This window comes from Arctopsyche grandis, chromosome 12 (assembly GCF_051622035.1).
Source record: "Arctopsyche grandis isolate Sample6627 chromosome 12, ASM5162203v2, whole genome shotgun sequence".
Lineage (NCBI taxonomy): Eukaryota > Metazoa > Arthropoda > Insecta > Trichoptera > Hydropsychidae > Arctopsyche > Arctopsyche grandis.
This window is the reverse complement of record NC_135366.1, coordinates 23,334,922-23,362,813: the sequence shown is the minus strand read 5'-3', so window position 1 is coordinate 23,362,813 and position 27,892 is coordinate 23,334,922. Positions and strand designations below refer to the sequence as shown.

Genomic DNA, 27,892 nt, shown 5'->3' with positions numbered 1-27,892 from the left:
CCGAAAATTAGTCACGAAAAAACTGGTCACATCCAAAAATTCGACCAATTTTTAAATTTTGGGTGTGACCATCTACCATAACATTAAATATAAATATATTTTACTCTTTGTATCCATATTTCAATTAAAAAAAAAAACGATCCCAACCTTTGCACTTTGGCCATAGCATCGTCCAATTAAGCAACGTGTGAAAATAAATCTATCTGACTTTTTATTTATTATATTTTTGATCAAATATATACCGAAAAGGTTATAATATATCTACGTAATAAATATTTGAGTTTGTAACAGGACTTATAGCGAAAAATGACGATCGCAAATGACACATAATGCGCGTGGGTGGCGAAAAGGTGCAAATACGTCAACGACCATACTCCGTCGAGTTGACAGATGTCAACGGGACAGTCGAAGTCGGCTGTGTCCGGCGAGGCGCTTCACGAAATGCGCCCCCCGTTGCCGACACCCTTCGTATCACCGCCCCTCGCCTCCGCCCGCTAGCGCTCCGCCCCCGCGGCCCCCCATCACTTTCGTCCCGATTCGTCCCCCGCCGCCACGTCACTGCCACTGCCACTGCCACTGCCAACCATGGTTCTCCGGGAATTCCTGTTCTTTTTCGCGCTCGCACTCACCACTTACGATGCACTACAGAACTCGTGAGTACCGCTATTCAGATCCCTACCACAATCATAACATTGGTGACCTTAAATGTACACCGAGTACAATTGCAATTTATCATCTCGCATTTGTGCAATTCGCCAACTTGCAACATGGACTATTATATACCTTGAACGAATAGCTTAAGAGACTCATTAATGCTTTGTTTTATGCTTTCAAATCAAAATTTACTTCTAATGTGTTTTATAGAGTTATTCGATTTGTATGAATGTTGTTCTACTCAATGGAAATAGCCCACATGTAGGTTAGTCCATTGGGCAGAACTATATAAACATGCCACTAAGAATCTATGTAAAATTCATCGAATTGAAATCAACCATATATGTAAGTATAAGAAATGGATTTATTATTTGCACTTTTTGAGGTCTTTCGAGTATCTCAAAGAAGCTGGCTTTTTAAACTAGTTGCATTTAATAGAAATGCTTTCACTCTTGCAAAATTTTGATTGTTGTTAACCCTTTGAGTGCTGATGTTTTTTTCTGTTGAAAGCCCGCCACGCTGAAAATTTTGCCAACATTTCCAACTAGAATTATTTTGAATTCCAATAGAAAGCTGGTATAAAAACCCTAGATAACTACCGCCGAGGATTTCGAGTTTTGTAAAGGTGTGTTTAGACTCTCTATTATATCTTGCAACAATATAAAATAACCAAAAGAAGTCTATTAATGAATGCATTTTTCTAAAACTAGTTCCATCTTCATTGTCGTTAAAATGTAATGCTTACAATCTAAATGCCAAGCCACAATCTAAAATACTCGGCAGCTAGGGTTTTCCATTGGGAAACTCTGCTATGGTTATAAATCCAGAAATTCCGGTGTTAACCAGTCTTTATAAACGTTGACAAATGAATAACACGGATTACACGACCCACGTTCAATGTATTTTTTTTCAATGCTACCTGGAAAGGCTTAGCGGGTAGTATTCTTATTTACTTTGTACATACATGCTCAAAATACAACACCTATCGACAGGCCTGTGGACTTATATAGGCAAAACGCCGATCGGCTTTAGTCAGAATTCAAAGGGTTAAACACTTCATACTTCGTCACCCATTTATCAAATTCATTAATTGATTTTTATTGATATAAGTATCATCGTAACGGCTTCAATTTTTCATAATATTTACTTATACTGAAAATATCTACTTCGATTAACAGTGCCTTTTTAGAAGATATTAAACTCATGCAAACTTAATACTTGTTTAAAAAAAGAACTATCATTCTAATGTTATTTTGATCTTACTACCTGGTACTTGGTCTTACTACTTACTACCGTCTGCAAAATATTTCTCCTATTATAACGATTTTGCAATTGTATGTATATGTATTTTTTGTTTCTATAAATGGATATGGCAAAGAGATAGAGAAGTGGAATACTTCTAATATGAAAATTTTGCAGGGAATTATCCAAATGCAAGTTAAAGCAAATATTTTTTTAAGGTATTTACAATTCGTCGTAGAGATGTTCATTGATCTTTCGTTGATTCATTCTTGAATTTTAGATGTTTCTTTTAGTATCGAACATCAACATTGTATGTGAATTGTTTGCATTGCAGACCGCCGAAAGTATCCGACGTGCCCCAGGCGCTTCCGTTCTTCGAGAAGGGATCGCTGGTCACGGATTGGTACAAGGGAGAACTCTCCAAGGCGTTTTCTTCGATCGCGATGTTTGACGTGTCATTCGTCATGTACTACGCTCCGTGGGACGCCGAATGTCAACACGTCAAGCACGAATTCGATAAAGCCGCTCAAATTATGTTTAAACAGGTACAATTGACTACAAGTACACATGTACATACATATAATCGTTTCGTTTTACTCGGTGCTAATGTTCTTTCGCAATTTTAGGTTCATTTCACGGCGATAAATTGTTGGAATCCAGGCGGCGAATGCCGCCTACATCACAATCACATTTCAGTTTGGCCGATTATTATTGCTCACACTAATCTGTTGAAAACCTTGATTTATAATGGTAAATATGTACATGTTTTTTTTTTTTTTTACCGACTGAGGTTATCTCTATAGTGATAAGGCTTCTGTTTTAAAATGTAACTTTGCTGTATTCGTTGCAATTTTATATGCGGTGTGTGTATAATAATGACGATGGTGAATGTTTTTTCTTTTTTATTTCAGGTCCGATGGATTCTATGAGTATGGTTAAATTTTTACAACAAGTCATGAAACCGTTAACTCGATTGACTACTAGTGATAGTTTGATTGAACTCGTTTCTGTATGCGATGTAAGTTTATATCAATATGTCATAGATACACCCAATTTTGTTTTTATATAGGTTTATTTTTATTTTATAATTTCGATATTAACCCTTTGCCCGCGGTAATAAATATAGCGAACAAGCCCTGTACGCGACACCTTTTTCGCGAATTTGGCAATCGAGTTTTCGACCTTAAATACAGATTTTAATATTTACTCAAATAACCAGATATGTTAATTAACACAAAGTATTATTTTAAACAATAAAATACATAATATATCTCGTAGTTTTGGCTTAAGTGTCAAATAATCATTCTTCATACAATTTTGACGTATCGTCGCCATTGTTCAACAGACGTGACGTCACATAAACGAGGTTTCAGTAAGGTTCCACAAAAAACTAATTTTGACTGGTATATATTCATTTTAAGAAAATTGAATAGATGGCATTCAACTCTCAGTAATATATTAAACCCATTTTGAACTTTAAAACGGTTGAAATAGGCGCATATAAGGCTCAAAATCCCATGCAAACTTAAGAAATTCTATGGAAGACAGCCGCGCTACAGACTTGTCGCGCAAAGCTTCCATAGAAGACGGCCGCGGGCAAACAGTTAAATTTAACCAGCAGCGTGGATTAGTGGTTAGCATATATGGTTTTGAATCTAGTGGTCACGGGTTCGAGTCCCACTGGTTGCTGCTGGCCAGACCTTGGCTTATGATTCCAGATCGATTGTTTCCTCTCAGAGTTTGCTAATTTATCTGATTTTCATTGAAACGGTTCCAATAAATTGGCAACCTTTACCCTAAATCTGACCAGCAACACTACAGATAATACTCGGTATAAATCGAACCCGACAACCTCGTCGTTTAGCATTAACGCAACCACCAAGTTATGCTGCTGACTAGTTATATTGCATATACTTTGTGAAAATTTAATGCTTGTTACAATTAATTGTGTAAAAATATAATTGGGTGTTGCATTATACATAATGTATTATGAATTTATTGATCATTCATTTTTTTTTATATAGGCTGTAGTTGTTGGATTTACACCGATGGATAACGACACTTTGGCTTACAATATTTTCTACAATGTCGCTTTGAAAAATCTTGAATTGGATCCATTCGCCAATGTGTGTTTCGGAATCGTAACGTCTGAAAAGCTAGCCGTTGAAATTGGAGTCAAAACCCTGCCGCATGTTAAATTGGTCCTATGGAATGATACTTTGGTATTTGTTTTGTGCTGTTTATTTTGAGCATTCTTAATGAATATGTAATTAATACATTTGATTTCTTAGGAATACCCGTCAATGTTTCCGTTCAATGAAGAGAATATTTCTAACTGGATTGTGACTCGTACATATCGACATGCATTTTGGGTGATGCCGTCTTGGCATAAGTCGTTTAAAATGCAAGGTTTATTCGCTCAAGGACCTGTCCTCGTATTGTTTACGCCCAGGAATCATTTCTACGATCAAACTCCCAATTATGATTTGGTACGTTTCGTTCGTAGTTACTATTCAATGCATTCGACGATTTAATTATGAAATTCAACAATGATTTAATTATGAAATTCAACAATGATTTAATTATGAAATTCAATTATGTTTTAGCTGCGAGAAGTCGCTTTGGAGTATAATAATTGTGGAAATTCGTTGATTAAAGTGATGACGAAGTTACGTACAATCCAAAGACATAAATATATAGAATACGAACGAGACAAACTGAGAATATGTAAAAATTTGGATTCGCTCTCGAGCGGTACGGTGGATAAAGCGTTCTCCCAGAAGACGTATCGAAACGAGCCGATGAAGAATGTTTGGTTGAATAAGACCACTTGTAAAAAGCAATCGCCTAGTAAACACTTCCAACTGTTTTCCTTAAGTGAGGAAAGTTATTTGCCCGCCGGCATGGAGGTGACCCACGAAGAGTTGTTGGGATTGAACGGATACTGCGTGAAGACTGAGGAGTCGTCATGCTTTCCGGAATACGACACGTCGAATTTTTTCAGCAATTATGACGATTTCGAAAATAACGTTATTAATAAGTTGAGCGTATTCGAATCGACAGATAGGTAAACTGGTGTTATGTACGAGGGTCATTTTTTTAATTAGGATTCATGAACAAATTACCACAGTATAGTGAACTGGTTGAGCTATTGCATGCCTGTAGAGAGGTGGGTTCAATTTCTGGCCAAATACCCTGCTGGCGAGATCTTGTGGTTATTAAAAACACAGATCGACCGTCTCATGTTAGAATTTTCTGATTTTTCCTGCTTAATTCAATAATTCTGTATCCTCCCCGTCAATTTCTTAAAAATTAGAGCATCTCGAAATTGTTGAATCGTATAAAAATATCTTACCTACATAATGTATTTATCGCAAATTTGCTGTATGTCAAAGCATTTGTTGATTGTCCATAGATGTCTCTATTGTATTTTACGTTTGAAAAATTGTTAGTACTTACGTACAAAAATAATCTAACCATGTGTCGCCTTGGGGTAATTCCTGTAATGGCACATATGTATGTATTAAAAAAAATCAACAATGTATGTTCACACTTTGGAATGCAACCTGTTGGGTATGTGTTTTTTAGACTTATAACGACTTCTTCTACAAGAGGATTATAAACCACATTTCCTGATCCCAAAATAGTTTTATTGTAAAAAACTATGATTTTGAGTTACAATAAATTATTATTAATATGAAAAAATGACCCTCACATATTATATTGATTAAATTCTAACTTGTGCATATATTTTTTAATGCAAATAATTCTTTTTTACAGTATAGAAACGTCTATGCTCGATATGGGAGTTGATCCACGTTCATCGATCAATTTACAAAAGCAATATTTAAAAGAACTGTGTGCCAAGGTTGAATTAGCAGCGGAAGTTAGTCTGCAGCCGTTGCCCATTTTAAACGGAAACAATCCTAAAATTGAAGGACTGCAATGCGAAACTAATAGTTCGCTTTCATTCATAGCAATAGATAGTTTGGTGAATCATTACTTTGCCGAATCTCTCGGAATCAACATATCCAAGAAGACAGATAAAACAGCTGTTGTTATAATCGACGGAAAGGTTTGAATATATTAGTGCTTCAATTGCATATGTTAATTTGTACTTTTTTTTTATAATATTATAATTTTGTTCCAGCATGAAACTCAATATTTATTAGAGAAACCGTTTGGTGAAAAATCAATCAGAGAGTTTGTCTATAATTTTACTATGAACCTCATTCCGCGTGATTTGAGATCAACTGTTGGAACTTCGAAACACACGCACTACTTCGGTTCAGATAAAATAGAAACACCGGTTAATGACGTCGTCGAAAGTGTCGTCAAGTCTTGCCAAAAGAAGTCCGTCTCTATAAAAGAGCTTAACACATTGTCGTTCCAAGAGTTTATCTCGCAAAAGAACAAAGTACATATACGCATTAGTGTATTATCGTTGTTGGATTGCGTCATTGAAACTGTTGACTGATGTCGATGTGTATTTTTTCAGGCTTTGTTGGTGACCCTTTGTGGCGGAGGTTCAGGCTCTTGCGGGGGCCTTTTGTCCTTGACGCTTTTGAGCGTTGCACATTCTTTCCTCGAATTGCAGGAGCATATTCAGGTCGCTCGACTCGACGCGTCCGTGAACGATTTGCCATGGGAATATACCGTTTCAAAGTATCCTACTTTGATGTTTTTCCCGGCCGGAAAGTGAGTATTCAAATCATGCGATGAGTGAATTCAGTTTCATGTTCATTACCGGAATGTTAGGTATTCCTCCGTATGGCGAAAAGATATCAAAGAAACCTAAAGAGTGGTTCGAAATCACTTCATAATTTTTTGACCGGCAGGAATGTCACTGAACTAACAGAGTGAAGCTATTAAAAAGCTCGTAAAAATGTACAAATTTGTACCTATTCAAATTTTACATATGACTTGGGGACTACATTGGTATGGAGAAAAAAAAACTTTTTAATACTAGAAAGGAGACATAGTTGATAGACCCAATTTTTTACTTTCCCAAGATGTTGTTATCGGGTTGCCATTGAGCGATATCTATGGTATTATATTTGTACGTATACAAATTTGTAGATTATAAATTTTAAAATCATATTCAGATAAGTGTTGACATAGTGGATAGGATGATTTTTACCAATTTGATGATGAACCGTTTCAATAATGAAATCAGATAAATTGGCGAACTCTGATAGGAAACTATTGACTTGGAGTCACAAATATTCAAGTCTGATCAGGAGCACTACAAATAATACTCGGAATAAATTCTTTTCAATGCATGTCAAACCACGGGTACTTTACAGAACAGTATTAATCAAAGTAGATAGTTTATACAAAAATAAAATAAGGTCTAAAAAATACATTGTAAAAACGTCATCTTCTCCAAAATTTTTGAGTTATAAAATGACATTATTAACCCTTTGCCCGCGGCAATAAATATAGCGAACAAGCCCTGTACGCGGCACCTTTTTCGCGAATTTCGCAATCGAGTTTTCGACCTTTAATACAGATTTTAATATTTACTCAAGTAACCAGCTATGTTAATTAACACATAAAGTATTATTTTAAACAATAAAATACATAATATATCTCGTAGTTTTGGCTTAATTGTCAAATGATCATTCTTCATACAATTGAGACGTATCGTCGCCATTGTTCAACAGACGTGACGTCACATAAACGAGGTTTCAGTATGGTTCCACAAAAAACTAATTTTGACTGGTATATATTCATTTTAAGCAAATTGAATAGATGGCATTCAACTCTCAGTAATATATTTAACCAATTTTGAACCTTAAAACAATTGAAATAGGCGCATATAAGGCTCAAAATCCCATGCAAACTTAAGAAATTCTATGGAAGACAGCTGCGCTAGACTTGTCCAAAGCTTCCATAGAAGACGGCCACGGGCAAACGGTTAAGATTATTTTTCACCATCGAACTCCCAGAAGCGATTTAAATTTCTATCTAATGCAGGAATTTCGGCTGAATCATTAGCGAAGTAAAACATAGAAAAGCCTTGTTATAAAAAAATATTGCAACAAACAGCATGTTTTATTAAAAAAGCAATGAAATTACTAAATTGACCTATAACATATAAATAAATATGTACATATTATGATTGATTAAAGTGGAATTAATCAAGTGAAGGTTCAAAATCATTCATTTAAATGCGAGGGCAATCCTTGTATTGCTTTTTTGAATAAATTTCTCAATAACTTTATCATAGAAATCTCTTCGATTTTGCATATCTTCGAGTAAAACTTTTTCTATCCACATTATTGAAAGCGTGGAAAGCTTGTCTTCATCCTTATTATTGCGAACTAGTGTTTTTATGCGATTCAAACAGGAAGAGGTACGGTCGACTGTCGAAGTACTGATCGGAATAGTAGAGATCAAGCAACATAGATTATAAATCTCCGGAAACGCTTCTTCCTCCAGTTCCATTTCCTTCAAGAACTTCATAATCCCCGTAACGTTTTTGGCGGCAAAATCCGATATGTGGTACATGGCCATCAATTCACACTTCAATTTTGATGAATCTAATAAATCTGCATACGCCGATTTCAGGGACGGAAACAATTTATCGGGAAATGACAATTTAAATTTGTGGAATTTTTTACAATTGACTGTTTCTATAAACTGTAATTGCTGTAAATATTTAAATCTCAAGTTAATTTGCTCCACTACAGTGTCAAATATCTCATTAAAGAGGCGCATGTACTTTGAATCGATATTATCTTCTCTGCTTCTTTTTTTTGGTGGCTTGATATCCTCACCGTCTTTTATTTTTGCATAGACCGTAGGGAAACTATTTCTCGTTTCTTTCAGGCGATGGATTGTTTCATTCACTTTTTCTATACAGTAGTTGATGTCTAAAGACTTGGTCTGAAGTGTGTTGAACAAAGCGTCTGTTAGTGCAAATATATAGTTGAATATTTCCAATTGGAAAGAAAAATCGAAATCTTTCAACGACGATGCATAACCAATAGCGGCCATATACGTATTTGTATCCCAGTTGTCCGGATCATCGACAATGCTATCAAAAAAATCGATGAATTCGAGTTTGTTCTCATATACTGTGCTCACAATCATGGGGTTGTAATTCCATATTGTTTTAGAAACGATTGGAAATCGTTTTTTAACTGAAGCGTTAATGCAGTTAGTTGAATTTGAAAAGAAATGTGGAAAACCATTCAATGTTTTAAAAAATGGTTTACATTCTTTTATAAAGCTCACGGATTGAAATAGTACAAGGTTCAGCTTATGCGCGTAGCAATGAACCAAAATGGCATTGGGACACTTTGTCTTCACAAGCGACTGCAGGCCGTTCAAGTGGCCAGAAAACGTTGCAGCTCCGTCGTATCCTTGAGCTACGAGTTTATCTCGACATTGAAACTTTTCCAGCGTTTTGAAGACATGTTCACTTAATCCTTTCGCAGATCGGTCGTCGCTCACATCTGAAAATCCGAGGAATCTTTCTTGGACATCGCCGTCTTTTACATAACGAACCATGGTCGAAAGCCGAGACGAATTTGCAATGTCACTCGTTTCGTCTAGTATTATTGAAATATATCGTGCATCATTTATTTCTCTCTTGATTTCATCGAGCAGTACATCTCCGATACTTTCAATAATGTCATTCTGTATGTTGTCCGAGGTGAAGGAGTTTGAGTTTTGAAGACGAGCACTCAATTTAGTGTCGTACTTTGAAAGTGTTTGTAAGAATTGAATATAGTTTCCGGAATCTGTATTGTGCCCTCTAAAAGGTAGTTCTTGTCTAGTTAGTAAACAGCAAACGTCAATCAGGCTCTTCATAATTTCTCTATTCGAGTTGACTTCGGTGTTGTGTTTTATAATCTTCACTCTCAATTGATTGATTATTTGAAGGTCGATTCTAGATTTTCCGAAGGTTTTCAATTTGGTCATTGAAAACAAATGTGATTTACTCCTTTCGTGGCGGGCTTTGGCTTTGTGAAAATTGCCGATGTCGAAGAATCCGAAGCTATTCCACACACTTTTATCTGTTTCGAACAGAATACAAGGCCAGCAATAGAGTTTGGTTTTTGTTTTACACGCAGTTAGCCATTTTGACGTGTTATAATAATCGGACTTGAAGCGGCGAATGTAATTTTTCATTTTCGTGGTGACTGAAATATCCGGTGTAGGTCTTCCTCTCTTGATGACATCTTTTTTTTCTTCAATACTTAAATTTTTGAATGGATTTTTGAAGAGTCGATCAAGAACGCAACATTCCAATGCATTATTTGTTTCCGCATCGATTTTTACCGTCAGAATAGTTTCTTGAGTCGAGTCCCCTTCCATATTTGCATTAAAGAAGTTCTGTGTAAATATGTGCTGTTTTAGAAAAAAATGTATAGCGTAATGATATTTGAAGGACACAAATCAAAATATTCTTACTGAAAATTCCGTATATGTGTGAGGAGATGAGTAAATTGAAAAAACAATTTGCTTTTGACAGAACGCCTATGCATACGTAGCAACACGCCAGTACTGCGAACGGAACAGAAGTGAAACGGCTGGTCCCCGCAAACCGTCATGTGTCAAATGCGCACGAACGACGCACACTGGTCTATAACAGAAAATATATCGATTAATATATTACGACACAACGATTCATTTTCATCAAATATATATTTATTTTATATCGTAATAGTGTCTACAATCAATAAAATTCGTAATAATAATATGTGATAAGTATTTTTTTTTAATATTCTACGTTTTATAAATCATAGCAGAAAACACAATTCAACTGTTTTTATACGAATAGGCTAAAACTCGCAATCTTTATTAATACAAGCTCACTGGATCGTGAATATGATTCTAAAAATTTTCCATTTGGTAAATTTTTTGAGATTTTTTAATTTTTATTTATTCAATCGATCATATACACTCGTCTTATGGTGCGTACGCACCAAGCCAACGAACGGCCCACAGGCCAACTTTTAAAACCAGTAGCGTACAAAATATCGAAATAAAAATTAAATTTAAAAATTGAAATTAAATATCAAAATTAAAACTATTATTATTATATTAAAATTAAATTCAAGTATCAAAACAAAATTATAATCATTATATTAAAATTAAAATTAAATATTGAAAGTTAAAACAACATGCACAATTTAAATAAATTTTCGAGATTGCCCTAAAATTAGATCATCAACAATCACATACAGGTAATCCTCGACTTAAGATGTTTTGACTTACGAAGATACGCACTAAGATAGAAAAAAAATCAAAGAATTATTATTTTTACTTCCCCGTACAGCTACTGAGAATATATCATGTATTAGTATGGGTGATCCAACGATTTTTGCTGACCCGGGGTGTTGTCGGTCACATCAAACGGATTTTTTTATTCTTCAATTGTTTCTCGTCGAAATAAATCAAGTAATTAAATCATTTCAGAGGTAAAATTTATCGGATAATGTGTGATTATTAATTTTATTTCGACGAAAGAAAAAAAACCCTTTGACAAATCACCGACAACCGGCACCGCGTTTTTTTATGAATTGTTTTTTTTATCGATCATCGACGTCGAAATACAGTAACATATCGTGACGACTTTAAAAAGTTATTTTTTTCGCGGGCCCCAGTGAAAATTTGAAAATCCAGCCCCGCCCCTTGACTCATTTTAGTAAAAAAAAATTGTCAAAATATGTAAAAAAAAATGTGATGTGGGTATTTCAATTAATATCGTTTCTAATTAATTAAAATATATTTCATATTAAATTATGTACATAAATACAATACAGTGAAACAAATGAAATTAATTAAATACAACAATAAACCATAACAACACATTAAATAAAACTAAATAAAACATATGTATACACACGTTAAAAAATAGTTTCATTTAAAAAAAATAATGCTGTCAGTCATGAAATAAAAATTAAACATATAACATTATATATTGCGATGACAACGACCTAAGAATTTTGTCGCTGTAATGATTTTGGCGAATACCATTTATTTCCATTTATTTTCATTTCCGTACCAGGGTGCGTCGGTCCACAAAAAACCACTACTACATACTATCTCGAGTAGAGTCTACGGATTACGAACTAAACCGGTTTCCGAGCTTCGCTAACTGAAGTGAACAATATGAAGTGAACGATTTTAATTTATTGTAATAGAGTTGTTGATGTTTTTAAATTTTAGATTTAAAGATTTTAAAGGGACTAGCCTAGTCCCTTTAGTCCAATGACGGCACGCCACCGGTATATCCTAATAATTGCAAAACAAATATAATTATTGATGAAATTTTACCGGTCAATCAGCGCTCAGTATACACTGATTGACCGATGAGTGCTGTTCACCCATTGCCTCATAATTTTTTGGCCGATTAGCGATTAAAATATTGGACAATCAGTGCAAGTTGTATCTGATGATCGATTCTTGATCGCTCATTGGCTAATGGGTGTCGGTTGCTCATTGGTCGATTCAACATATTATTTTAATTGACGCAATCGAACCAACAGATCTTCTTGATCATCTTTTACCAACTAAGAGCATATTTTTTTTATTGTTTTAGAAAAGAAAATAGCCGTACGTATCCTGAAAATCGGCCGATCACAGTCGAAGGTGTATTGGCATTCGTATTATCTGGATTGGATACACCTATAAAATTACACGCAAAAGTTTTACTGTGCAATCAAACAATGGTATGAATTTTATCACCGAATCGATATAAATAAGGCATCCAAAAAACTGTAAGGGCGAAAACACACTGAGTAGTGCGTGGTGCGTGTTTTTTTTTAAATACTTTTAAACATGAGAAAAAAAGCGCAGCACCCCTATCCCATATATACATGGTACACAGTTCCAAAAATCTTTTTTATCTTTTTTATTTTAAAAAAGATATTTTATCCTTGCTTGACGATATTATTTATATATTTTATCCTTGAGTGATCGATAACGGTGAATCCTATATTTGAAGAAATGTAGGAGAAACATATGCACTCTGCACATGCAGCTACACCCGAATTCGGCTTGGGGAACACCCACTGTCATAGCGTGGAGCCAAGGACGTGACGTTCCGTACTATTCAGTGTGTTTTCACTCTTAACAGTCAGTTAGAGAAAGCGGATCGATTTGACGCTTTCGATTTAACCTGTGTTGGATACCCTTAACCCTTTGAATGCTGACCAACGTTGATCAGCGTTTTGCGAACATGTCCATGAGCCTGAAATACGCCGATAGTCGTTGTTTTTTGAGTATGTAAAAATAAACAGGAATACTACCCGCTTTCCAGGTAGCATTGAAAAAAATGCATTGAACATGGTTCGTGTAATCCGTGTCGATGTTTATAAAGACTGGTTTATACCGGAATTTCTGAATTTATAGCCATAGCAGAATTTCTCGATGGAAATCCCTAACTGCTGAGTATTTTAAATTGTGGCTTGGCATTTAGATTGTGAGCATTACAATGAAAAAGATGGAGCTAGTTTTGGAAGAATACATTCATTAATAGACTTTGTTTCTTTATTTTATACTGTTGCAAGATATATTAGATAGTCTAAACACACCTTTACAAAACTTGAAATCCTCGGCGTTAGTTATCTAGGGTAGCGATCTAGGGTTTGTTTGGATTAGCTACAATTTTTACATACCTCCTTTTAGCTTCACTTACGATTAAAATTCAGGAAAAAATTTGCCTCTTATCCGATCGTTTTCATACTTTGCCATATTGGTCATCAGTATAAGTAAATGTATCCTCCCCCATTACGATGGAGAAAAAATATAGTTTTAGACGCGTTTGAAATTTGAATTTCTGAAAAGTGCCTGATTTTAGTTTTAATCATAGATCCAGTTTTTAGTTTTAAACATAGATGGCGGTAGTAAAATAAAATTATTGGTATTTTTATTCAAAATAATAATTTTATATACAAATTATAGAAGAGGTATGTTTTTAAAAAACTTTTTTTATATTCTATAATTATACCTGCTTTCTATTGGATTTTTAAATAATTCTTGTTGGAAATGTTGGCGAAATTTTCAGCGTGGTGGGCTTTCAACAGAAAAGACGTTAGCACTCAAAGGGTTAATATGAGAACTTAGACAGAAGAATGCATTTTTTTTTTTGTATGTTTTTTCAGGATAACTATGATATGAAAAAGTGCCTTACGAGTATAAGACGCTCCGTTGTCGACCTAATAGGAAACACCTTGAGGCATTGGAGGCGAACGCAAGATTCGGCCATCAAGAACATACTGCTGAGACGATTGCAATGTTTGAGGGCCGTGGCGATAAACTTGGGTGCCTTGAATACGACGAAAGTGCCGACGACGCATCCCATATATAAGCAGTTCGGCGAGAGCATCAGGACTCTGTCGAACATATGGAAGACGACTGTGCCGACGTTGCGACGGAGGCAGAACCACACGCTGGACTACGAGAACTTATGACGCAGATTTATCATCCGTCAATGATACATAAGAATGGTGACATGCAACCTTTTCGGTTTCTTAAAGTATGTGATTTTTTGTATTTGCTGCGCAGACAGCGCTAGCTGCGGCGGCCGAACTCACACGTTTCTACTATGCCAAATTGAAAGGTGATATTGAATTTCAGGAAGTTAGGTTATGGTGACGATGATTTCTGATGTGTGTGTGTGTTTTTTATTATTGTTATTTTTGATGCGCTTCGGCGACTCGTTGATATACATAAGTTGAATCACGATTGCCTTATACTGAATACACATGGGATTTGTATGTACATTTTTTATGATGTTTTTTTCTTTTTCACGTTTAACTGTTGTACTGTTTTATATTTTAGAGGTAAATGTATGTAAAACACGACGTTCCTGAGAATTTCTTTTTATTTTAGATATTAGACGTAGTTCTGCAAAAAAGATAGCAAATCAATTTTTTTACAATGTAAAAGCGAACAAATTAGTAATACTAGAAAAAATTATAGTGTTTTGTTTCATATTCAAATTTGTTTTTATATTGTAAAAGAAATATTCAGAAATTTATATATGTATTACTTATGTGAATGAAGAACTACTTCTAATTGATTGTTGCATTGACATTCAGTATAAATACATAAATACTTATATATGCAGTTAAATTTGGCTTATTGTACTTTTTCTGTAAATTAAAAAAAAAAACAATACATTAAATAAAATCATTTAAATAATTTTGGATTAAAAAATAACATATTTAAAAAATAAATTAATCTTTTCGGGTTGGGGCTGCAGGCTGTTGACGATTCGTCGTCAGCGTTGCCTTTACAGCGTTGCACAAATGATTATTGGGATTATAAAATATTTATTTTGATGGAAATGGAGTCAAATTCATGAAGATTTTTTGTCTAAATCGAGAACTGATTCCTTAAAATTTGGAGGATTATTTTATGTGGGCTATTTATATTTAAAACAAACACGTATTTTTAGATTTTAAGAGTACAATTATGAAAAAAATAACTATACTTAATTTCATTTAGTATAAATTCATCGAGCAATACGAATCGAAATCCGGAGTTTGAATACTACCAAGCTATGTATGTAAGTGAAATAGACTATATGCAGTGGCGTAGCGAGGGTAAATGGCGTCAAGGGGAAGCATTTTTATTTACTTCCTCTTTTTGCCATATTTGCATTGGTGGCTTGTACAACTTGTGAATATAATTAAAAAATAAAAATGATTAGATATTTTAAGTATGTAAATGCAAGTTATAAATGCAATTTTTTACTAATTTTTCTGGGAGTGCTGCAGTGCCGCAGCTCATATCCTATGCACAAACCGCCACTGTATATTTGTCGACTTAAAACATTGTTATTTGACATGTTCGACAGACGGATTAAAAATATGGCAATTGAATATTTTATGGCAAACGTAAATAAAAATATAGTTTGCCTTCGTGACGCCCCTAAGGCTAGTGTGCCCGGGGTAGTTCATCTTGTTATGTAAATGCTAAATTAAATACATTTGAAGTTAACTATTTGCTCAAATTTAATCATATATGTACTGCCGTTATGCTGATATATTGATTTGTCGATTCTCGGGTGCTGTCACCTGCTTTAATTTGCTCCAAAGGTGATGCTTGATACAAAAGTACATACAGGGAAATGTCATATTAATAGAAGTGGCTTTAGGCGTCATATTGTTGTCAAGTGACGATTGTCCGCAGACAATCCTAAATAATTTTAGCATCAGTCGTATTTGACGCTTGGTGCTCGACGTATGTCCGTTGAAAACTTCTCTGTTTGTTTATATTACTCGCAAGATGGGCAAGCATCGGTAAACATTGCACAATGCATTCAAAAACACACAATAAACAACATGGGATACATTTTTATAAGTAAATTGATGCGATTGTATTCCGTGCGTTGTAGCATATTTATACAGACGTACCGCGTAATATTGACAACAATTATTTATTCATAAGGGCCCTTCTATTATTATTACATTTCTCTGAGTACATATGTTTGTTTAAATGTTACATTTTTTTGATAACCTTCATTTTCAGTTTGCCGTACTTACATATATGATTAAACTTCATAATAATTTTTAACCGTACATATCATGAAAACAATAGTAGATTATATACCTATATACAATCCAAAAACAAAAATAATACGTGTACAATTTGAAGAGTGAGTATGTATATTGAAAAAAATAAAATTGTTATATGAGTATAGTCCAACGAAAAAATTTTGTACATATATATTCGTTTGTTAATAATAAATAAAATGTAATAATAAAAAAAACAAAATAAATTTTTCTACATTTGCCTTATTTTGTATAAAATATAAATAGCAACGTGTGTTCTATACATACGATAATTCTGTTTTATGCGTATAAATTGTATGTAATATTATAGAGATGTATGTATTTAGAGCTGCAGAGATGCCCAGTCGGAATTTAACTTATAAATAAATTATAAATTGTTGGATCAGATGACATCCGATGCTTATATTAAGCAGTAACGTGTATTCCGATTGCCGATCCTGTACCGTTCCTGTAAATATGTACTAACGTGATGCTCATAATGTACTATATTATTAGTATTGTGTTCAAAAGACATGAATCCTAGCGAAATTTGTATGATAATATTACATTATTATTAAATATTCCATATTGAGCTTTTATATATTTATTATTATATTATGATGATAGGAGGCTTTGAATGTGTTGGTCTCTTTCTGGTCATTTATTATGTTCGTTGATATTCTTTTAAATCTCATTTAAATCGTTACTATTTTTTAAACTGATTTGTACTTTATTACGCATTGGTTACACATATGTAGATGATATGTTGTTAATTTGAAGTTTTAGTTTATTTTGTTGTATTTTTTTTCTTCATCTTTATTATTATCATCTTTTTATTGTATTGCTTACTATTTAGCAAGTTTAAGTTAATTATAGTAAAAAAAATAAAATATAGCAGTTAAAATTAAAACAATTTGTATATATTTCTATGAATAAACACAAAGGTTTATTTGTAATTATTTTTTATTGAATTCAAAATTTATAGAGTATGTATTGCATAATTATTATATTATACTATGATTATATAATATCTATGATTTTTTTGTAAATGAATAAATGAAATGAAGAAAATCTATATGTATTTATTTATAGCAACAAATTATTTGGTTAGTTTATAACTCCAAAAGTGGTCAGTAAAAAAAAGAAAAATTTATCAGTAATTTATTATAAACTTGATCAGTAACTTATTCAAAATGATCAGTAGAATATAATAAACGATCAGTAAATTATTCATTTTTGTTCAATAAATAATTATTTTTTTATCAGTAAATAAATCCTTTTTGATCAATATTTTATTTAAATACTGATCAAAAAGGATTTTCTATCAGTGAAATTATAATTTTTGACAGTTGGATGATAGCGCGTCGCCCCGCTACTGTCCAATCCCACTCTATTCATGGTCCACACACCGTAATATCCATCCAAACACATCGTACTATCTTTTTCTTTAAGTTTTATTTCATTAATATTTTCACAAAAATATCTTATCAGCCAACACTTATGTATTTAAGGGTCAGGTTAGGTTAGATTAAGTTAGGGTTGGCTCTATTCATTTAAGATTAGGTTGATAGGGTCGGTGTTTATTCATTTAAGATTAGGTTGGGTTAGGTTAAGGTTGGCCCTATTCACATAGCTAACATTATTTCGATCGTTCATATAGGGTTGGCCCTATTCACTATTCATATAGAGTCGGTATTTATTCATGACAGTGAGACTGAACTGAACCTGGAGCGAAGGGCGAGGACAGAGAGGGTTAAAAACGTGGAGGGGGGAGATTGCTAGTAGAGCCACAATGCGATATGACGATTTTCTGGCTGTCAAAAAGAAATGATCATTTTTAAATGATATTACTGATCATCTTATAATAAATAATCATCGACCGTTTCCTTTTATTATCTGACCATTTTGGTTTGATAACTGATCATTTATTTTAATAACTGAGTATATGACAACTGATCACAGTGTACTGATCATTTAGAATACTCACTGATAATTTAGAAATATTTACTGACAATTTAGCTATTTTTGTTATTATACTGATCAATTAAATACACGCCTTTATTTATTCAATCCCCTACGTCAGATCACTTTATTGTTACACAAATGTACTAACGTGCATTTGTAACGTATATTAATGTGGTTATATTTATTCTGCATGTGTGCAAGCATGTAAATTGTGTCATGACAAATCAACTGTGCTTTTTCTGTGTTAATCTTTTGTCAAAATGGAAGACGTCTATATCAAAATGCAAAACACTTTTGTCAAAATGCAAGACAACGTCTATTATTCCCGAGCTATGTGGTCGTTCGATGTGATCATGGAGAGTATATTATATGTAAGTTAACAAATCAATGGATTCAAACTCATTTTAAATTCATCCAGGCCGACCAACCAGTTTTCGGTCATTCTTTTGTGTAGATAAAGAAAAATCAAAATTTCCACGTTAAACGATTGCTCGTATTATGTTTTAGATAAAAATTAACACAGTTAATTGGACGGATAATATACGGTTAATGACCGTTGTTAAATGCAACGATATCTTTTGAATGAGTGTACTGCACATTAGACAAAATTGTAGTAATTGAAATCAATAAGAGAACGCATACGGAAATTGTGCATTCACTGCTTATGTACTTTAAATTTAATGCTGTCAGAAGTGCTATTCACATATATAATGTTTTTGTTTGCAGTTAAATGTATAATATTACATACATAGTATATTCTTCGAAGATGTGATGAACACTTCAAGGGAATTCCATTTACCGGGGATTATTTAAATTAGCGACTTTTCCTTCTACAACTTATGTAAAGGTTTTGCATCTTATTGTGACTCTGAACACGGTCTTGCCGTTCTTGTACGTTATAAAAAATGGCATAACAAACGCTATGAAAAAAACATTCTAAAAATACATATGTCTAACTGCAACCATAGCAAATGGGGATATCCCCTCTTACTATATACTAGTGTTGTGCCCGATGGAATATCACCGCATGGGTTATGGCATAGGTAATTGGACTATTCGTCACATTGTGGTGGTCACAAAGACAATTTTTGCCATGAAAATCGCTAATACACAATATTTGGCACTCAAGTTCTCGTTAGTATGATAGTTATCGTTAGTATGATGGACTTTTCGGCAGCCAGATGATCCGTTATAGAGATTTTAGTGACTTTGTGATGAGTACTTTGTGACCAGTAATCACCGAACCATGGCATATTAAGCTTAAAAAATTAAAAGGAATGTTTCGGTTCTGTGTTCGATCCATTTTTCATACTAAACAATTAAATATGTATATTTAAAAAGTATTTTCTCAAATACCTTTTAAATATATTTAATTGTTTATTATGAAAAAAAGGTAAAAACTACCTACCTACATACTTACATATAAACAATATAAAACACCAATAGAAAAATCAATCAATTAATTAATTAAATAAATTTTCAATAGATGTCGCTAAATGCTCAGAGACAAATTTTTCTAGAGGAAGCATTGGTAACAAATAGTATATATAGAAGTAGAGAGATATAATAAGTAGAGGAAGGATAGCCAAGGTGCCGCTCATTGTTCCATTGTAGTAAATCCTTTGTAAAAAAGGTTCGACAAACCTTTAACAATGCATTTACAACATTTGAAAAATACGCGGCACCCTCCGGGGTCCGGGCTTTAGTAATAAGAATAGGGGGGCCCTTACGAATAAATAATTGTTGTCAATTTTACGCGGTACGTCTCTATAAATACGCGTCATCGCACGGAATACAATCGGATCAATTTACTTATAAAAATGTATCCCATGTTGTTTATTGTGTGTTTTTGAATGTATTGTGCAATTTTTACCGATGCTTGCCCATCTTGCGAGTAATATAAACAAAAAAGAGAAGTTTTTATCGGACATACGTCGACCACCAAGCGTCAAATACGACTGATGCTAAAATTATTTAGATCTGTCCGTGGACAGAATGTCACTTGACAACAAAAGAACACCTAAAGCCACTTCTATTAATATTACATTTCTCTGTATAGAAGTTTTTTGTTGATCTGTTATGATGTTCGTATTATATTCGTACGTTTTGTTGGTAGTGTTTTAACTGTGACGTACATACATATGTATGTCGAATCGAAATGACTATTATAGAACGGCGAGCGTTATCTTACACAGACACACAGAATAGCGATATTATCAGTGGCGTGCGGTGAAATTCTCTCTCTTTTTGTCTTACAGCCTTACTTAACGTGCGCGAGCAGGTACAAGAGGAACGGGCTGTTCCAACTAAGGTTGTACGACAAAAAGAGAGAATTTCAAGGCACGCCACTGGATATTATATACATATATGAAGTGATATTATTTATATGATAATACAAATGCGTAGGATTTTATTTGCAAACTACTTATAGGTAAATATGTGTGAAAAATGTGCCCTTGAATTTCACAGTCAAAGCGGTGCAGTAATTGAGCAATTACGTCTCCAGATTTCACGAAAAAGATACCGCAAAATTTTTGGCGCGAGTACATACATACGTATATACAATTTATACTGACAAATAAAACTGTCACAATTATGATTCAATTTTGAACAATTTACAGCGATAAAAATGTAATTTAATCATCACGTATGGTAGGAAGTTTTTTACAATGTATTGTAATCAACCTGCATACTTCCGCGAAATTAATATACATATGTACGGGCATAAATAAAATTTATTTTAAACATTATTGCCACGAGGATTTTAATTAATTGTCGTTTTAATGCAAATATTATATAAAAAAGTAAATAATGAATATTTGATTCATTTATATATTCAAATGTGTTGTCGTTGCATAACTTAAAATTTGTGGCTGTCAAAATATCATAAAAATTGTACTGTTGATTGAAATAAAATTGGCCATACTAATAGCTCTTATATGAAATTTTTATTTCGACATGTTAAAATATTGTTATTGCATGATTTTCAATAGATTATTCTAATTGTGGAAACTGTGTGCAAATTCTTTAAAAAAATTCATCCGTGGCGCATTTTATCATTTAAAAAAAACTAAAAACGTCACAGATAGATGAAGGGTGAAATTACAAAGGAAGGAACGCGGCACATGGTTTTTTTTTAGATACTTTTAAACAATGAGGCATGGCTTGAACACATTCATGGCACGCACCGTTCCAAAATCACCCACTGGAGTGTTTTCGGTAAAATTTTATCCTCGTATTTATCCTTGCTTAGGAGTCATCGATAACGGTGTATGTATGTCATATTTGAAAAAATGTAGGAGAACCCCCACAGTTGGAACCAAGCATACGACGCGCCGTTCTTCTCTGTGTGATTTTGCCCTAACAGTTTCAATATTAAACAGGAGCATCATTGAGGGTCTAAAAATTTTTCAAAAATGTCATAGGGTTTTGATTTTTTAACTCTAAAATGCCAATCACTGTAGATTGGCTAATAAATACAACGTTTTCCTCTCCAGTTTTTGGAAAAGATTTCGCCTACGGTAATACTATATTCATTCTACGTATACATACATATGTATATAAAAAGAAAGTTTTACTTATTTAAATATTTCGTTACAATTCCACTCTATTGACCGAATATACAAGTACGGACATAAACCTAAGCTGAACTGGATACTTTCGTTAGTTTGGAATATTTTCGTAACAAATTTTTTTGAATGGTGGGTCTATGAATTGGTGAATGTCAATTATCACTGTTTAAACAAGACACTTCTTTTAAATTAATTATAAATTTATTAATTTCATTACGTTTGAATGTTTAAAACCTAGTTTATTGTAATTTAAACGATTTTTAAACGCTTAAAATATTCGGAATGGTGCTATACGTCCCAATTAACCAATGTTGCAGAACGTAGCGCGAGAGGTCGGATCAAATTACACTTTTCCGTTTTGCAAAAATTAAATTTTGAACCTTAATTACGAATTTTAATTTATCGATCATTTAAAAAGAAAACGTTATCACACATTCCAACAAAATTATAGCATTCCTACTAACAAAAAGACTTTATCAATACAAAACCTCAAGTAAGGTAACCTCAAAATTGCATTCTTGACATATGTACATATGAATAATAATATAATCGAACATTTGAGGTGAAAATAATTATAAGTTTACATATTGTACAATGATGCAGGCCATTCAATGTTACACGGTTGTAAATTTTATTTCACAAAACGTTTATACGCTATGCTTTGTCATTTTTGCGATTAAATTTATTATTATTATTATGGACGTAAAAAATAATAATAAAATTCCATATCTGTTATCGATCAATATCGGATAAGAGTTTTTAATGACCCAAATTGTCAATTCAATAATTAATTCTTAAAAATAACAAGAGCACGTTAACTGTAAATGAATCAATTGTTCTATGTACGTATGTATATCAGATTTTAAAATATATTAGGTTACGAATAATATAATAAATAATATATTTACGATAGTTATCTTAAACTTTTTAGAAGATTTATTAACAAGACTTAGGTAGATTAATGATGATGATTGATTAGGTTATATTTATCATATGTACATACATACATATGAATATACAGATTAATTCATGACGTTTTACGTAGTTAAAATTTAATGACAAGAGAGGAAAATACCAGATATACCTACATATATTGAAAATAGTTGAGTTATTTGGTTATTTTCCCAAATGATTAATTGAAATATGAATCATTTCCTTATAAAGGTAAAAAAATATTAAAATATTAAATATGCATCCTACCTAGGCATCTATAAAGCTGTAGAGCCAAACTGATCGGAAAAATATGTATTATATGTCCACGTCTTCTGTCAGTACTGTCGAATTTAGATTGCAACGGCCTAGATCTAAAGCATTATGTATGCATTATATAATTACCTAAGCTTTAGAGGAAAAACTTGATGATTTTCCTTATAGAATGTATGTTGAAATAAGTCTCACACATTTCTAGCAGTTCTAAATCAAGTGCTAACATACGTGTCAGTTTTTTTTATTACAGCAAATCCAGATAGATTGTCTCGTGTCAGAAAATACAAATTTGATCTAATTGTTAAGGACGATGTTTGAATGCAAAATTTAGATGCTTATCGCAAAAGTTCTATCTAAAATCGAGCATACACATTGAACTATCAAGAATAAATTTAAAGAAATGACTAAGGTCACTTTACGACGTATGTTCGAAGATATTTGTATATTAAAAAAAAAGTATATATTTTTCCATGATGTCATTACGGGTTGCCCCCTGGGCGACATCTATGGTATTAAACTTGTCAATTTATAAATTTAAAGATTATACGTTTTTAAAATCTTGTACCTATGTATTTTTCGTCAACTAAAACACTAAAGTTTGTTCGTATATGTATGTATTTATATATTTATGGGGTCTACCTCACGGGACCGAAATTGGAAAGCCCGAAAAAGCAAATATCGGAAGGCAAAGATCGAAAATCGAAAGATCTTAAGTCGAAATATCAAAAGAAAAAAGGATACATGGTACTATGTACATATATATAATATATATGAGTGGCATGCGGTGAAATTATCTCTCTTTTTGTCACACAGCCTTGTTTAATGTGCGCGCGCAGGATACGGGAGGAAAAACCTGTTCCTCTTGTTCCTGTTGTATCCTGCTCGCGCAAATTAAGTGAGCATGTACGACGGGGGGAGAGAGAGTTTTACCGCACGCCACTGATATATATATATACTAACCGTTTATATATGTATGCATGGTAAACGAAAATTTTCGACTTTTTAACATTCGGTGCGGTGACGGTCACCCATATTTATGTACCTACGTATTTTTCGTCAACAGTCTATTGTTCTGACGTCATCGAACAAATAATTCGCTTTTTTCCGATTCAAAGGATTCGAAGTTCCCGGGGGCGTAGGCGCCGAGGGCGAAGCCGTAAAGCTTCGCCACGTAGGGATCGCAGACGCCGAGGGCGGAGCCCTAAGGGGCGCAGACCCCTTGGATGTACATGTATTTTTTTATAAGAGACTTACTATATATGTTTGTTTGTTCGTGACAGTCAATTTAATAAAAAAAAGAGTATTCAAATAAATTTATATAAAATAAAACTATTCAAATAATTTTAATAAAATGTTTACTATTAGATTAATCATGTTTAAGCGGTTTCTATTACAAATACCGAGCGAAGCCGAGTAATAAAGCTAGTATATGTATATATAAAATTGAATGTTTGTCTGTCTGTCTGTCTCGAATAGGCTCCTAAACTACTGAACCGATTACGATGGAACTTTCAGGATTTGTTGTATGCATGTCCGGGAAGCTTACTATGAAAAAAAATCGGCCAAAAACGGGAACGGAAACGGCAAAAACGGGAATGAGTGACATTGCAACGCAATAATTTCAAATGTTTTCGCGGCGCGACCTGCGTTGTTAGGGTAAAATAAACAAATAATTGAACAATTTCAAATGTGATCGCTGCTTGAATTTTTCCGACAAATGGGAACGGGAACAAGGACGGGACCGGGAACGGGAACGAGAATGGGAATTGCATGCGTTATTGCGGTCTCCCTAACGAGACCGAAAGTGAAACGTCCGAAAACGCAAATATCGGAAAGCAAAGATCGAAAATCGAAAGATCAAAAAAAAAAGGTGCATGGTAAACGGTACTATGTATATATAATACTTATGAGTGGCATGCGGTGAAATTATCTCTCTTTTTGTCATACAGCCTTGTTTAATGTGCGCGCGCAGAATACGGGAGGAAAAGCCTGTTCCTCTTGTTCCTGTTGTATCTTGCTCGCGCAAATTAATTGAGTGTGTACGACAGGGGGAGAGACCCTTTATTTGTCTTACCGATCGTAGACCGATTTTCGATCTTTGCCTTCCGATATTTGCGTTTTCGGGCGTTTCACTTTCGGTCCCGTGAGGTAGACCCGCGTTATTGTAGCATTGCAACGCATGCCGGGTTCAGCTAGTTAATAAATAAAATTACGTTCATTATTTAAAGATGGCGGCCATCGTTGATGTATTGAAAAGCCTCAAGGAACTTTGTAGGCAACCCTGTATATACATGTGTATGTACTTTTCCACTTTCCTTTCAGTCTTCCTCAATACGCGATGGGAAACCCCCTCGAAACCAACGCTTGTATCGCTTGTCAACATTTCAGACATATTTCCACAGACTTCTTATCATCACACCATACAAATGTACAACGGAAAATATATATAAAAAACTGCATTTCAAAAATTCTCGAAATAGTCACGAATCGATGTAGATCCGAGTCACGAACGAGGAAAGATAACGTGGAAAATGACTGCCCATTTTCTGAAGCGCTTTGCGAGCCACCGTTTGAGATACACTGGTTCCGTAGTTTATATAAATACGTATCGTTGGCCGATTCGTAAGTCACACGGTGCCTAAACTTCACGATAGAAATGAAGTATCACCGATCGGTTAACCGTTAAAGTGTAACCAGAAGAAATTGTATATACAGTGCTCTATTTTACCAGTGCCTATCGAATTGTATAGTTAATTAAATTAATTTTTTTTTACTTGAATTGTTTATAACAAAAAACTGCAAACATGGAAATGGAAGTGAGTATTTTTTTTTAATATTATTATTACTATTATATCTATGTGCAAATTCAATATCGTCAAATTGAAATTTTACGGTTTGTACACGGAGTGAATAGAAAGTCTCAAAAATTACTTAATCTACCTAGCAAGTGAAATCCTGACATATTTATATACAAATGCCGTAGTTTTGAACTCGATGTTTTTCTTATACACACACATTCATACATATATGTGTTCGAAGATAATTTCTAAAAATAAAATTTGACATTTCTAGAATTCCTAATTATCGCTAAATATTCAATGCATGTGAACAAACACACCGCTACTACAGACCAATTAATCAATTCGTTCTGAAAACACCTGTGCATAATCGAAATACTATGATTTTATAATTTTACGTGACACCTTAAAAACATGAGCGTAACATACGCAAATCTAATAATCGTTTTATGGATGAGTCGTGCCTTATCAAAAAATTTGCTAATTCTTATTGGCTCTGATAGGACACGTTCTGCGCACTAGAATCAATTGTTTTACAACTTTGAAGTGAGCTTAACACACAGGTGTAATATTTTAGACACACATATATGTACCTAACTGAGAAATTTACTAAGTGTGTTTACATTTACGAACATTACAATGGGTATAGTTCGTATTGAGTACTGTAAACATGCGTTGAAATAACTTATGGAAAAAAATATGGACTTTCATACTGATGTTCATATAATATCCATTGTATTCTAATACATACATTCTCATGATTAGAGATAATAATCATTGGTGTAAATGATAGATTATATATCGTTAAATCGTCTTCAGGGAATTGTCACCTGAAAAGGCGTACAATATCGTGTAAATATTTGATTTTTAAATTCATTATGTGTGACTTTTGACACTTGAGAAACTTCTAGAAGATATGCAGTTAATTAGCACTATATATTAATAAATGGTATTTATTTTATAAATTATATGAACTTGAACAAATACATTCAATAATTTATAAGCATTATAAAGAAAACGTTTGATCATGCAACGCTTTAATCGAATTAATTCATGAAAATTGCAATCGAGTTGTGCGAATTCGTTTTGCGCGTCGCTCAAATTACTACTTTTTTTTAAATATTATTTACATTTTTAAATGCAGAAATAATTAGCATAGGTCATTACAACGTTTGCATCACGAATGTGCTATTTGTTCGTAGTTTTTCCATTTGAAAGATCGTATCTTAATTATTGCGATGAAATATTATAATATGTCTTAGGTTTTGTTTTATCGCGCGTTCAGGTCTCTAGTTTTTTTGTTTTGTTAATGTTATTCGCCGAAGTGAACCAATTCTACGCGACGGAAAGTCAAATTAAATCGAGAATTGTCTCGATTACTTTTTTTCAATGGTTTTACTTTTTTATTGAGGAATTTTTAACGGTCCCATTGCATGGATCATTTCTTGTTGGATTTAAATCACTTTAAGACGCTTTCTTGTTGAATGTTAATTGTTTTCTTTTTTTGTCTATTGATTCAATGAAAGTTTTCGATTAAAAAAATAATCATTTCAGGAATCTTGAAATTGGGTCGATGTGATTATATTATACATAGATATATTCATAGATATATATTCAATAACAATACAATGTTTATAAACATTTTTATAAATACTTTTAATATGAATATATGATTATATTTTACTTTAATTTTAGTTATTCGTATATACATACATACATATATACATTACCCACTCACTCATTTGGAACAACAATGTCACAACCCAAAATTTCTGATTTTTCAAAAGACACTTTCAAAGTGTCATAAATTAGTCAGTCAGTTCGCAATCCCATCTTAGTTTGATTGAATTTAGACCCAGAAATTTCCCTTTTAAATATTTGACGATTTGACATTTCAAAGGTTTTGACAGCTCAGAATATTTGATAGCTAAAAATT

At 33.3% G+C, this 27,892-nt stretch overlaps 3 protein-coding genes across 6 annotated transcripts in view; 2 read left to right on the top strand and 1 right to left on the bottom strand.

The window, feature by feature from the left end:
• Positions 1-354: 354 nt before the first annotated feature.
• Positions 355-17,469, top strand: LOC143920543 (thioredoxin domain-containing protein 11). The gene is made up of 12 exons (XM_077443452.1): positions 355-653; positions 2,231-2,441; positions 2,523-2,646; positions 2,808-2,914; positions 3,921-4,118; positions 4,188-4,385; positions 4,503-4,963; positions 5,677-5,971; positions 6,047-6,313; positions 6,395-6,594; positions 12,455-12,584; positions 14,019-17,469. Exons 1-12 carry the CDS (start codon positions 586-588, stop codon positions 14,325-14,327), a joined length of 2,568 nt encoding a protein of 855 aa, XP_077299578.1. The 5' UTR covers positions 355-585; the 3' UTR covers positions 14,328-17,469.
• Positions 7,195-23,266, bottom strand: LOC143920544 (zinc finger MYM-type protein 1-like). The gene is made up of 3 exons (XM_077443453.1): positions 23,153-23,266; positions 10,321-10,492; positions 7,195-10,242 (listed from the first exon to the last, which is right to left on the bottom strand). Exon 3 carries the CDS (start codon positions 10,222-10,224, stop codon positions 8,062-8,064), a length of 2,163 nt encoding a protein of 720 aa, XP_077299579.1. The 5' UTR covers positions 10,225-10,242; positions 10,321-10,492; positions 23,153-23,266; the 3' UTR covers positions 7,195-8,061.
• LOC143920545 (sodium-dependent nutrient amino acid transporter 1-like) overlaps positions 18,581-27,892 on the top strand; it is a 26,666-nt gene continuing 17,354 nt past the window's right edge. For 2 of the 4 annotated variants that reach the window (XM_077443454.1, XM_077443455.1), the window contains exon 1: positions 18,581-18,751. In XM_077443454.1, the coding sequence (XP_077299580.1) occupies positions 18,641-18,751 (111 nt within the window). In that variant the 5' untranslated portion in view covers positions 18,581-18,640. Of the gene's footprint in view, positions 18,752-25,765; positions 25,975-27,892 lie in introns of those variants that run through there. The other 2 variants (XM_077443457.1, XM_077443456.1) reach the window with 2 other exon arrangements.

Coding starts and splice junctions, on each gene's coding strand:
- LOC143920544 (XM_077443453.1), bottom strand. CDS start 10,224: ATGGAAGGGGACTCGACTCAAGAAACTATTCTGACGGTAAAAATCGAT.
- LOC143920543 (XM_077443452.1), top strand. CDS start 586: ATGGTTCTCCGGGAATTCCTGTTCTTTTTCGCGCTCGCACTCACCACT. Junction 2,442..2,522: donor CTCAAATTATGTTTAAACAG/GTACAATTGACT, acceptor TCGCAATTTTAG/GTTCATTTCACGGCGATAAA. Junction 5,972..6,046: donor TTGTTATAATCGACGGAAAG/GTTTGAATATAT, acceptor ATTTTGTTCCAG/CATGAAACTCAATATTTATT.